At 36.0% G+C, this 14,078-nt stretch overlaps 1 protein-coding gene and 1 long non-coding RNA gene across 2 annotated transcripts; one reads left to right on the plus strand and one right to left on the minus strand.

The window, feature by feature from the left end:
* Nucleotides 1-7,090, plus strand: lactb (lactamase, beta). The gene is made up of 6 exons (XM_083547614.1): nucleotides 1-542; nucleotides 2,600-2,666; nucleotides 2,773-2,963; nucleotides 3,149-3,458; nucleotides 4,276-4,441; nucleotides 5,065-7,090. Exons 1-6 carry the CDS (start codon nucleotides 168-170, stop codon nucleotides 5,585-5,587), a joined length of 1,632 nt encoding a protein of 543 aa, XP_083403740.1. The 5' UTR covers nucleotides 1-167; the 3' UTR covers nucleotides 5,588-7,090.
* Nucleotides 7,083-7,711, minus strand: LOC310729445. Its single transcript, XR_014534563.1, has 2 exons — nucleotides 7,575-7,711; nucleotides 7,083-7,267 (listed from the first exon to the last, which is right to left on the minus strand). It is a non-coding gene; the product is annotated as an uncharacterized lncRNA (long non-coding RNA).
* Between the last annotated feature and the right edge of the window lie 6,367 nt (nucleotides 7,712-14,078).

Genomic DNA, 14,078 nt, shown 5'->3' on the forward strand with positions numbered 1-14,078 from the left:
GGCCTCAATTTCCCATAATCCAAGTCGGCCGCATATGTCGTCGCTACTCGCTAGCTTCAAGTATCATGGTGTTGACCGTGGACTTGTAGGTGGATGTTTATGTTGCCTGTATAAACCGAGAGGAAGCTTCACGTTTGTTTTTTGTTCCAGCACAGCACAGCATAGCGATGTCCCGGTTGTTAAGTCTGTCTGCCGTTATCTGCTCTCGGTGTAAACACTGCTCTCAAAACAAGGGTTTTTTCTACTCCTGGGCCGCGGCTCGTGTAAAGCCGGAAAGTCCTCTTTATCCGGGGAGAAGAGCGCAGAGCAGGGCGCTGACTCTGCCACAGAGGAGTTTCCGCTTTAATAAGAGTGCAAAACGACATCTTTGGGTGCTGGGCCTCGGTGCAGGGCTTCTTTTAACTCTCGGGCTGAAATCTCACCTGTGTAATGGTGAGCAGTGTGAGTGTGAGTGTGAGGGGGAGAAAACTGTCAAGTCTCAGAGCAGCTCCAAATACAAAGCGGCCATAGCAATCAGCCGCGACCTCCTGCAGCGGATAAAGGTACAGGTATCATCAATGCAGCATTCCTACATCCCTCAGATTTCATTCACAGGACTTTGTTATACAAGTACTAGTATTCAAACCTCATTATATTTCTATGTAAAAACAACAACACTGTTCTTCTGCCTTGATATCAACTCAATTCCATGTGTCTATTTTTGTTTTTGTTTTTTCCTATTAACTGTGTTTAAAAAAAGCAAATATTTTGCATACAACCAAACTTTATTACCTTTTCGTCTCGCTTTCGTTCTGCAAAATCCAGTTTTGTCAGACCAGCTACCTTCAGCCAACCTGGTGTAGGCAGAAATGGCAGAAGTACACAACATCCTTCACTCAAGTCGAAGTACAGATACTAATGTTTGAAAAGTTAAAATACTGACTACACTTTTTTACTCAAGTTGAAAGAAGTTTAGGCTCTTACATGTATTTTCGTAACTGGACCTCACATCATATATTAATATAAAATAATAAAAAATTTTGTTACCGGCTAAATGTATCAAAGCTGAAAATCCACCATATAGAACACAAGCAGAGAAAAGATGATGATGAACAGGAATGTCTCTGTTTTCAGTCACCAGTCATGTTTACATCGCTGACTCCCTCTGTCTCATCCACGTTAACCCCAAACGTATTGTTGCCTTATGCCTTGTTTGTTTTCAGCTTCGTAAACTAGCCTACGTCAGTGGTGTGTGAGAGCCAGGAAATGATACACCAATGGAAGATTGAAAAAGCCTTGCTATGACAAAAAAAAGTCGATGGGCTGTAAACGGCGGCACAACGAGATGAAAAAATATTGATCATGTCATCAAATAGATTGCAACTATAGTAATGAGACTGGTTTGAAAATGTAAGCAGTAGAAACTACAGATATTTGTGTAAAAAAAACAAAAACAAAAAAAAAGTAATGAGTTAAAGTAAAAAGTTGTCTGAGAAAAATAAATAGAGAAGTAAAGTACTGATACCAGAAAGATCAACTTAAGTACAGTGTTTGTACTTCATTACTTCTCACCTCTGGGTGTAGGTGTATCTGTGCCAGCTGTTAAGGAACATTCTAAAACGCTTACCGTGCGATAATACAGCCTTTTTTTTTTAAAAGACCAACCTCAGGAAACGCAATAATAATTAAGCATACAGACGAGCAGTTTGGTCTTTTAAAAAACGCTGTCTTATTGCATTAAGCCACGTTAAGCTTTTTATTTTTTTTATTTTTTTTTTAAACAGTTTTGGGAGAAAACCCTTAAGTTTTTAGGTAGGATAAGTTGTATAGAAAATGGCTGGCTGAATGTTTTCAGATAGCCTTAATTATATATATTTTTTTCTTTTAACCCAGCAATACCATCTGGTTAAAAATAGTTTGAACAGTTTTGGCTGACCTGGGTGCTGTTCAGAAATAACACGCTTTTCATTTGTTACTGTATAGACTATGCAGTAACTGCAGTAGAACAGCAGTAGTATTATTCAGCACCGATAGTTGATTGCTGCAAATATTGGCTGCAAAAATCCATACCGATAGTTTTTCCGGGTTGCATTATGCACTACGATATACACTATGCCTTTAGAGGTGATTCACTGATGCCATGTGCAGTTTTACTTTTTGGCATCTATTTAAAAAAAAATTATTATTCATTCCTTGATGTAACTGTGTTTATTTATTTTAAGTGTTATTTTTTGTTTTAATGCATGTCTTTTATTTACCTCAATATTTATTATTATAATTAATATATTTATTTTATTGGGTTTTTTTTTCCCAGTATACATTTGTGTATATATAAATTATATACATTTGTCTAATCAGTTGATTAATCAGTTATCGGCATTTACGATCTAACCTAGATATTGGTATCTATAAAATCCACTATCAGTTATGTTCTACACTCTATCCCCTGTTCAGTCCCTTCTGTGACTTTGGTGATGCTGATGGGTAGTAATTAGAAGGTGAAACTATGTTGACTTGTCAGTAAAAATGACTGCCCTTACTTTTAAAATATTTCCACACATTCTAGCGTAGAAACCTATTAACTTTGTAACCCTGTCTGCAATTTGCTGTTTGCTATCAGGATGAAGTTGGAGCTCCTGGCATGGTCATTGGTGTTTCTGTTGATGGCGCTCAAGTGTGGGTAGACGGTATGTGGCTGCATCAGTGCTTCTTCGCTTTCTGTTAATGCTCCTTGAAGAGCTGCCTTTATGAATTAATATAGACATTGCATCTGATGTAGACATGTTCTACCAGGCATAGGGTATGCCGATTTGGAGAACAGGGTGGCGTGTGGCGAGGGCACGGTGATGAGAATTGCCAGCATCAGTAAATCTCTGACTGCTACTGCTGTTGCTCGAGCGTGGGAAGATGGCAAGCTGGATCTGGATGCTCCCGTACAAAAATATGTGCCCGGATTCCCTGAAAAACAGTTTGAGGGAAAGAATGTAAGATACAACTTCTATTAATGGATGTATTTTCACAATGCTCTTGAATGCTGTATTTTGATTGGTCTGATATAATAACAGCAGCTACGACAACAACAACTTCAAAGTGTTTCTTCTATTCTGTGTGTAAAATCAATAGGCAAAATGCATCTCTTTCAACAGGACTTTGTTTTGATGTGTGCCAGGTCACGATAACCCCACGAATGCTGCTGTCTCACCTGAGTGGTATCCGTCACTATGAAAAAGATCCCAAGAAAGTGAGAGAAGAGAAAGCAAAACGTTTTCAGAAGCCTCCAGAGAAAAAACAAGAAACGTGTTGTGGTGAGACGGAAGAAAAATCCACACAGCAGGAGAACAAAATGAAGAGCAAAGACGCAAAGCCTAGAAAAAAGAAGAAAGAGTTTGAGCAGGAGGAGTACTACCTCAAAGAGAGTTTCGAGGGGGTTACCCAGGCCTTGGACCTGTTCAAGGATGATCCAATTATTTTTGAGCCAGGTGAGGTTTGAACATTATAAACTTGAGCCAGCTACACTGAATTATTAATGAATTCATGGTGAAGTAATTTTCTCCTTTGGGATATTTAATAATTGATTCCTGCAATTAATGCATTTTATTTAGACTTTATTCACTTGCATCACAAACATTTAGCAAATGTTCTTAGATACTCTCAGTGCTTAATAAGTGTACCGGTATGGTATGGGATTTTGAAAATCCCATACCATATTTAGTTCCTGTTTGCTGTTATAATAACCTCCACCCTTTTGGGAAGATGTTCCACTAGATTTCAGAGTGCGCTTGAGGAGATTTGTGCTCATGCAGCTACAAGAGCAATAGTAAAGTCAGGTACTGATGTTGGTTGAGGAGGCCTGGTGTGTTGCCAGCATTTAATTCATTCAAAATGTGGCCAGTAGGATTGAGGTCAGGGCTCTGTAGCAGGCCGCTCAAGATCTTGCACTACAAACCCATGCACACCTTCAGAGGCGTTGTCATGCTCGAACAGGTTTGAGTCTCCTAGTTGAAGTAAATGGAAGATTTTATGCCACCACATCCCAAGTCGTCCTGTACAGTTGTGTGCCTCCAGCTTATGTCCATACATTTCCCAATACTTCTATCCACTTAGTTTAGACTTGGATGCCATTTAAGGCCACATTTTTATTCTAAAGACACATAAGTCCTTTTGTGTATAAACAAAATAAAATAATTAACAATAAACTATTGAAAATAAGTAGAATATTTTTAAGCTTACATTTTCAAGTAAGTCTAAACATAAAGCAGCTGGTAAATATATAACTGTGTTATTTGCTGTCTGTAGGCACTACATTCCTATACTCTACTCATGCGTTCACTCTGCTGAGTGCTGTGCTGGAAAGAGCAGCAGGTCAGCGGTTCCTGGACCTCATGATGAACATGTTCCGCGAATTAGGCATGCTCAACACTGTGCCTGACGAGAACGACCCCATTATCTACAACCGATCCAGGTAATTAGGGATCCCTCTTTAGGAAGGAAGATAGGATTCAAGTGGGATCACATGTCTCATGTTTAAAAATGGTCCGGTATGCTGTAATTCTGAGCATAATGCTGCTTTTAACAGAAGGTCGTCGATTGTTATTTTCGATTTCTGCCTTGGAACAGCCGAAGAAAACGCTCCTTCAGTGGAATTTGTAGTCAGGAACTTGAGACGGTGACCTCAATTCCCTGGTTTAGCAAGTGGTGTCAAATCAACATGGCTGATCACAGCACATTTAGTAAACACAACTCTTACCCTTAAAATGAGCTTTACTATATATCAAAGAACTTGCATTAGGTCATACATGCTTGTAAGCTTGTTTAATTTATAACATTTGAAGAGGTTCAAGTGACCTCATTTGTCACAGTTAGCTGGACTGCTTGTTGTTAAAAATAGTCAGACGTAGAGGAGTCTATGCCTCCCTCTCCCCCATTTTGTAGAATGAATGATTGTCAAAAGAATTCTGACTTCCCACTTCCAGGGTAGTTTGAAAGTGGCACAAGTAAGCTTTTTATCTGATCACTTCGGTAACTAGACTCCTATTCTCTGTTCAGTGTCTGATTTTATTTCCTTGTATCTTGTTCCGCTTCTAGGTATTACCACTGCAATAAAAAGGGACGCATTGTGAACTGCCCTTATGTGGACATCTCTTATAAATGGGCTGGAGGAGGATTTCTGTCCACAGTTGGTGATTTGCTGCTTTTTGGTAACGCCATGCTCTACAGCTATCAGCTAGCAAACATGGCTGACACGAGCAACCTCCTGCCAGGCTTTCTCAAACCCCACACAGCTAAAGCTCTGTGGGCTCCTGTGGAAAAAACCGAGGCTTCGTGGGATAAAGATGGCCGCTATGCTCAGGGCTGGCTTGTGGTGGAGAAGCAGCAGAAGTACGGGCAGTGTCGTATGCGCAGACACTACGTCTCACACACAGGAGGTGCTGTAGGAGCGAGCAGTGTATTGCTGGTCTTACCCAGTGAGAGTCTGAAGGCTTCAGGACAGATTGTGACTCCTCCTCAGGGGGTTGTAGTGGCCATCATGACTAATATGCAGTCTGTCGGACTCAATACCACTGCACTGAAGATTGCACATGAGTTTGAAAGGGCCAGAGACAGTTAAAGTGACAGGAGTGAGTTTTAGGGTATGATCATATGTCATGTATGTTTCTCGTCTTTATTTTTTCATGACCGACTTTTAATCATAATGGTGCCCTGTGTAATTTTTTTATTAGTGTTGACTTATTCATGTGAGTGAATTCTATACAGTGAAAATGCCACATCAAAATGTTTTTTGTATTGTGAGACAGATTTTAATCTCTTTTATATAAATTCTATGGTTTATTGTATGAATAAATAATTGCAGAATGTTTTCGATTTTGTACTTTGCAGTTTAATTAATAAAAAAAAAAATTCTTTCTATGCTATTTTTGAAATAAGGTCAAATTTCATCTGAGTTGAAGTGTGATAATGGTCCCACTAGAGGGAGACTCCTCTCCTACTTTTTGTTTTAGATTCATTTCTAGTGTCTTTGCATCCTGGAAGAACATGAGGAATGTATGAAGACTTAATGATCCCAAGTGATCATGATGGTGGCAGAGAGAGACTTGCTGGGTAAGTCTGAACATAAAATTGATAATCATTTTGAACTCAGAAATCTGATTAGCAGAAAGATTTTGTCTCTGAAATAAGATCTGGTAAATATTGTCACAGGCATGCATGTAAAATCATGCCTTAAGTTAAAGCCAACCTCCTCTGCTTTGGGTTGGGGAAAATCATACCACCCTGCTGGAAATTATTCTCATACAGTAAAACAAGTGCCATTATGCTGGTAAAGGAACGCATGTGTTACACATGAAGTGTAAGGCCAAAAGTCTGAGACAACATTTATTTATTTTTTTATTTATTTTAAATCTTATTGAGCATGTTGACTGAACAAACTGTCCATCTGACTCTTTGTACAAGTAATAGTCAAATAGTATTCAAATTATAGTTCAATATTATAGTTCATCCTTGTGGCTTATCATTTCCTTTTTTATTACATCATGTGTTCAGATGACACGCTCATTATTCTTTTAATGAAAACAAATATCCTGCATTCTTTTACTGACTCAAAGGGGTTTTTCTTTTTAAGGAAAAAGGTGTTGAAGGAAAAAAAATTCTAGCATTTGTTATGGGATTGAAAAGAAAAAAAAGACACTTTTTAGAGCTAGTTATTAAGCATTTTTTATTTTACTAAGATAACCAATAATAACCACACATGCATATTAATACTGCTTAATTTTTATTTTGAACAAGATTTTTAAAAAATCTGTACAGTTTTAGAAATCATTACATTCAGAGGGTATTTGATTTGCCTTTTCACTGTCAGAATGAAGAGTGGAACATTAAAATATATTACATGTTTTGGTCTGTTTTTAAACATGTACAAGGAATCTTTGTAGCCGAAGTGTGTAAATTTGTACAATCCATGATTTATGTTTGACATCAGTAAGGCTTTTTTCCCTTAAAGTCTGATTTTGTTAATAACTCTGTTTGAAATGTATTACATTACTATAATTTTTTCATTATCTGGAATATAACTTTTGGTTTAAAGACATTATACATACAGTATAGTCTTTCCTTTTTTTGTTGAAAAAAAGTATTGTAAAAGAACTATTTACATGTGTTAATTGAAATAATAAGAAATCATTGATTTTACAATGACTCAGAAGTCAATTTTATATCCTTCAATGAGATCAGTAATACTGCTCAATGCTGGGATCATGCGATGCCCCTTGAGTCTCTTAATTTCCTTTTCACCCTAGAATAAAAAACATATCCTGAATTAATTCAAGGCATCTAATTGAGAAAAAACTTGATTTTTATAAAACACCTGAACAAACATTTTTATATTCATTGATACAGTTACACAATACTGTTTGAATTTTAATACAATAATTCCCCGTTGTTAAACTTATATATATCCATCAAGATGCAAAGAAATGCAAAATAGGGAATGATGTTTTACATTTACATCTTTTACATTATTTATGTACTTATTAGTAGTAGTAGTTTTTTTTTTTTCATAACTTCAGTAGTTACATTTGTTTTAGTTTTTTTTCACTCACTTGCAGATTAAGTAGATGATCCCAGCCAGCAGCAGCACGATGAGAATGATAATGATGACAATAGCCACCATCATGCCTGTCTCCTGGCTGTTGTATGATGTGCTCTCCAGTTGCAACTGCTCACACCTGCTACCTACATAGTTGTCATTGCATCTGCAAGGGAAAGTGAATCCTCAGGTTCCATATTTGCTCTATGTTGAACATTCTGGGAAAAAAATTACACTAGGATTTTTGACCAGCGGCCTAATATTAAGTCCCCAAATCCTCTTTTTCCTACTCGTCCATCATTTTTCTAAAGCCTTAAATGCAAGGTGTTTGAATATACTGTACATTAGTTACTTTTGTTTCTTAGTTAGTAGTATCTACAGTATTAGACAATGGACGATGGAAAGTCCTCAATGTTGCTGTATTAAACTGATATTTTCATACATTTTACATTCAGTTGTCTTATAATAAAAAAGGAGGAAGATTACATGTGCTTTTGCATGTTTAAGAATGCTTTTATAAATCATGTCTAAGAGCTCACTGTCAAGTCATTCTAGATGACGTATTGTAAAAGCTCACATTTCACCTCCGCTTTAATATCCAACTTGAATCAATACAGTACCTTGATTTGATGCAAAAGCACTGAACCAACCATATATCACACAAAAAAATGATAGCAAATGACACCAACAGTTGAGTTTGTAAATTTCCTCATGCCACATAAATAGCAGGAATATTTTTTTATAAATGGAAGCATATTGGGTTTAATGGGTTTCCGAGGTGCTCAAAATTAGTCCATTAACTAAATACATTTTAGTTATTACTTAGAAATATTTTGTAGACCAAGCTTTCTCAATAATAGCAATTTGCAAACCCATCTGCATGTCTGGCAACCCCAAGATCAGAGAAACTTTGACTTACAGACAGGTGAGTGTAGACATAGAGGGTATTTTAAAGCATTTTGCTCCATTCATGCAATAGGATTCATCTGATCCTGTGCAAGGTTCACCATGATCTAAAAACAAAAAAAAAAGGCAAAAAAAAACCTTGCATTTAAATGATTTGATTTGTGCTGTCGTGTTTTTTTGTCTAATAGCAATGAACAGCAGTATCATTTAACGCAATAGTTAATAAACGTTATTGTATATTTATGTGCCAAAGTTTACATCCTCATTGCTTACTAGGTGGAAAGTATAGGAGCTTTTCCGGTGGCCGGAATGTTTTAGAATCTTATGGTTATTTAGTGATGTTTCCTTACAGTCTTAACAAAATGTTCTCTTTTAGCAATGGAATCTAGGTAGGCAGTTACCTTTATTAGCAAGCTTAAAGTGTGCATCTCTGTTGACATGGTCTAATTATATATTTGAATGTGACTCATTGGGGTGTCTAATGAGCTGTGAACAGGTCAAGGTAAGCATTAGTGGCTTTCTATAAAACAGATAAAAAAGATAATATTGACCTTTCACAGAGAAGAGTATAACAATGTATTCCTGTGTTTGGGGATCGCAACTATGAGAACAAGAAATAAACATCATTTTGATATACTGTATATAAACTGCTGCACTCAACTGTATACTAAATATGCATTTGTTATGCACATTATATCAGGTTTAAAGTCTATGCTTTCTTAATTTTACCTGCCATCATTACAGGTCCTGATGGTTCTGTCACACTGAATGGAGTTATTGTTACTCACTTCCACCTGGAAAAGAAAACAATTGTTATATCTGTGATTAGCCTTAAATATACAGTCAGATCAATAGGGACTTGAGCAAGATGTGATATTTTGTAATTTTGCCCCTAAACCAACAAAATGAATTTGAAATGTAACATTCAAGATGAGACTGAAGTGTAGACTTTCAGCCTTGATTTGAAGGGTTTTACCAAAAAATACTGCATTTTGGAAATACTGCATATAGTCACTCTATTTTCAAATGCTTAAAAGTTATAGAACAACTGATTGATTCATGCCCAGGTATGGCCTGCTTCCTTATTATTTGATGACAAGGATAAGGTCTTGATTGATTCCAGTTGAGTTCCAAGTGAGTTCCAAACAATATTGAGAAGGAAAGAAAAGACTCATGTTTTAAAGAATAGCACATCATCTGACAAACATAATAAAAATAGTGAGTGCCAATGGAACGGCATCACGGTATATTTTATGATGTGATTGCTGATCAAATGAATGAATGATGAATATTTAGTGCAAAACTGATAGCACTTCACAGTTATGAGGAGTTGTAATCCCTACGAAGCATACCATGAAAGCAACCCAAATAGCTTTTAAAACTAAGAAATAATAGAATGTTCTTAATTGGCTTAGTCAGTCACCTGATCTCAACCCAAGTGACCATGTTTTTCACTTACTTAAACTAAACGCAGAAAAACCTACAATCAAGCAGCTACTGACACACACACACTGCAGTACAGTACTAGCAAAGCATCTCAGTGGACAACTTGCCATTTGTTAATATCTATGGGTTCCAGATTTCAGGCAGTCAGTGACGGCAAATTAATTGCATCCAAGTTTAAAAAAAAAAATCCTAATATTTCTGATTGTTAATTTGTATAATTACTTTTGAGCCTGTGACAGTGGAGGAACTATGTAGAAATGTCTGTGATTACTAAACTGTTGATGCAGTCATTTAGTCAGACTCTGAATGAAAGCTGAAAGACTACCCTTAATTGCTTCAAATCCATTGTGGTGGTATACTATGGCGGTCACTGTCCTAATACTTATGCACTTCACTGTATTTTTTTAATACTAAGACATGTGAATGAAAACTTTAGGGGCAACAGTGATTAAATGTTATAATTCAATTATATACACGTTAAATATAGCCTGTGAAATAAAAAAAATAAAAAAAAAATATATATATATATTGCTTGAAATATACAAGGACAAGACAAAAATGTATGGCTCAAAATCTTCAATATACACAATGTTCATTTAGAATTGTGTAATTATATATACATAAATGTTCCATAGATCTTGTTTGACCAAGCGTGAAGTTATGAAAAAAGCTCATATTAATATGTTCAATTGAAATAAAAATTTGTGTCAAGCAAAAAACTTTTTTCTTGTAATGAAAAATGTCTGCCATTGAATTTACCTGTTACATGTTCTTGAGAGTTTTGTAATATGGCCCATAAACTTCATTTTGGCATACTTAGATTTTTAAGAAAATGTAATCATGCCAAAGAATAACTTACCAGATAGAACAACTGTAGGCAGGTTTCCTCAGCTTGTCTGAATGACATATTAAAAAGAAAGTCATTGTGGCATTCGTACACGCATACCCTGGGCGTATACGTTAGAGCTAAAAAATGTCGTGTTTGCTGTTTGTCCACATTACAAGGGTTCAATTGGCACTTCCTTTCATGAGAAAAATGCAGTGCGACCTAAAAACGAACATTTGTCACAGTACTTCACAAACATTTTTTCGAAATGTAACTAGTTACATGAAAAGTTGAATATTGGAGCGCTGAATCTGCTGGAATGTACATAATAAATAATTACCAGATGAATAAATGATCCTCCTTTATGAGACAGATAGTGACTCAGTGTGGAAAGAATGAGAAAATATTTGGACCAGTCAGGTGTGGTTGGTTTATGTACCTGCTCGTATTGAGACTGTACTCTTAAGCAGATCAGCTGTCAGGTGACTGTCTCAGTTATGACTGCTATGTTAAATAAGACGTCCTATGAACATAACAGGTATGTATGGCATTTCAGGAATTTGTTAAACTAAAACCGTTAGAAAGGGCAATCGAACACAACTGAAAGCCTTTGTGGTTTTAACAAAGACATTATTCAAACATGAATTGGTGTGTTATAACCTGTCCGATCAGTCACTATGATGCACTTCACCACTGGGCCTGTGCATAGCACAGTTCAGTATATGTATGATGTACAATATGTAACATAAAGTAGCACAAAGAGCTCAAATCCTTAGTACAGGAGTCACCAGTATATTGCTTCTTGATAAGTATGGATCTGAATTTCATGAAATTAAACGATGAATGTAAGTGAATATCTTAATATAAATTCAAAGAAATGCAAGTATCTATTTGTTTATTAAAGTGCCAGTGTGGTAATGCGTGTATTTATGTAATACATGATATTTATCATGTTTTGTAGGTGTTCTTTAATTGGGGATGATGTTGATGTCTAAACCTTCTTTGTGAGGATTTATGGTGTGATAGTTTGTAGTGAAATAAATAGTCTAGACATATTAGAGATATTAGGGAAAAGACAGTATGCTGTTTCATAGATATTATTCATGTGCTTCTACAGACAATGTACTATGCAATGACAATAAAGTTGTATTTATCTATCATCTAGACAGGGCTCATTATTAAACATGACTAGTAGATTCTTAAACATTAGACATTACAAGACATCTACAAAGTGATGTTAATGCCATGAAAGTTTTATGTGCAGGTGTACCTGTGTGAGCCATCTGCACAGTTAAAAGAATAAATATCCATTAATTACACAAATTAAAAAATATAATGTGACAAACTGACATTTAAAATGGTGGTTGTGTTCTGTATTTTTTCTGCCGTTGTTTAAGTTTTTTTTTTCTCCTTATTGAGCAGAGTCGATAAAATCAATAAATCAATAAAAAGTTATTCTAACTGATCAAATCAAACACATATGGAAGATTTTCTAAACAATGTGTTAAACAGTGTTTCCATCACTATCATCAAAACACAAAAAGGGAAATATATGTTGAATGAATGGTGTTCATTGCTCCAGGACAGTTTTGGAGAGTTGTAGAATCTATTCCTGGGTGCCTTTCTGGCAGTCATACTAGCTCAACAATTTGGTAAGACATTTTATGTTGTTTTCCCCTTTATTTTGTTACCATCTTTATGGAAATGAGTATGATATATTAAAAGTATTCCTCTTCATTACAGATTGTAATGCAGCAAATCCTCTCATTTGTGCACATTTGAGCTTTGCTGAACATTTAATGCACATAGACAAGCCAAAGAATTTAATGTTTGAGCTATAGGCAAAGTGTAGTTATTTGACTATAAGACAGGTAAGCTAGCTAGCAATCTTCTGGATAAGCATTGTTTACAGTTTAAGGAACAGTTGTCTTTCTTAGTGCTATATTATAAGGTAGGTCTCACACACACCGCAAACACAATCATTTCTATCACAGTCGTCTAAATATGCATTTTTACCTATAGATCTTATATATGTATATATTCTTACTGTACTTGCTCAACAGCTTCTGCACACTTTTTCAATGCCCATAGCCATTATATTTATTTGTTGTACATATATTTACATATTTATCTGCACTTGTCAGTTGCAATATCAATTGTATTTCTTTGCCCCGAACCTGTACTATGCAATGACAATAAAATTGAATCCATCAAACACACCATAGAATTATCATTATTTATCACCGCTATCACTGAAGATCAGTCTAGTTAGGTATAATATTATTCATGTTCCCAACGATATTGGTAATATTATAAGGGCAACTGACCATAAGATGCTTTCAAAACATCCCATTCTATATTTAGTCCCCATTTGCAGTTATAATAACCTTCACTCTTCTGGGAAGATGTTCCACTAGATTTTGGAGTGTGAGACATCAGATTACAGTGGATGGTAAGACTTACAAAGCATGAAGTTGATTTTGAGCTACAATTGCCACAAACAGTTTTGCACTCAAGTCTCAGGCTTCAAAAACTATATAACAAAGTATAGACTACATGTTAAAACTGTAATGAAGTTCCTGTTAAACGATTGCATAGGTTTTTGATACAGTGCACTTTTATAGATGAAAAGTTTGTTATAATCATACTAATGCATTTGAGTCTGTTTCCTCACAAGGTTTCTTTCTCATTTCATTTAGCCTGTTTAAGGATAATGAGATTAAATATAGCGAATGGCTTTATATTATAAATCCTAAATCTTTATGTTTAAGTAAATTTTCTGTGTCCTGTGTCCACTATAAAAATTGCACTGAATTAAATGAATTGAGTTAAAAGCATACTTGGAAAGTGGTGGTAGCTCAGGGGTTAAGGTTTTGGGTTCCTGATCAGAAGGTCAGGCGTTCAAGCCCCAGTATTGCCTTAACCCTTTGTGCTCCAGGTGCAAGCTTCCATGGCTTACTTCGCGCTCTGACCCCAGTTTCCTAACATCGAGGGGATATGCGAAGAATGAATTTCACTGTGCTGTTCGGGACATGTGACAAGTATAAAGCACCTTTACCTTTATTGAGAATGACAGTCGAGGATGAGCACATGATGGTCACCATGATTACAGCAGAAGTTCTTATATACAAAATTTGCAGTATCTGGGTGAGACTATCTATTGCATCAAGTGAGAAGGTTTAGGGTATCCTGTGGTTTCAGCAACGGCAGTGAAGGATGAGTCACAAGTGTTGAAAATAGAGCATCAGGATGAATTAGGCAGGTCTGGAGATTGTGAGACAAGTTACAAGTGTGTCAGGATCAGGCACAGTTTGGGAAAGCATCACTTGTTTTAAAGAA

The sequence above is a fragment of the Silurus aristotelis genome (assembly GCF_946808225.1).
Source record: "Silurus aristotelis genome assembly, chromosome: 7".
Classification (NCBI taxonomy): Eukaryota; Metazoa; Chordata; class Actinopteri; order Siluriformes; family Siluridae; genus Silurus; species Silurus aristotelis.

Excerpts from the sequence above, each read along its gene's own strand:
- lactb (XM_083547614.1), top strand. The coding sequence starts at position 168 with ATGTCCCGGTTGTTAAGTCTGTCTGCCGTTATCTGCTCTCGGTGTAAA. Across the intron at positions 543-2,599 it reads ACCTCCTGCAGCGGATAAAG|GATGAAGTTGGAGCTCCTGG; the intron begins GTACAGGTATCA and ends GTTTGCTATCAG. Across the intron at positions 2,964-3,148 it reads AACAGTTTGAGGGAAAGAAT|GTCACGATAACCCCACGAAT; the intron begins GTAAGATACAAC and ends GATGTGTGCCAG.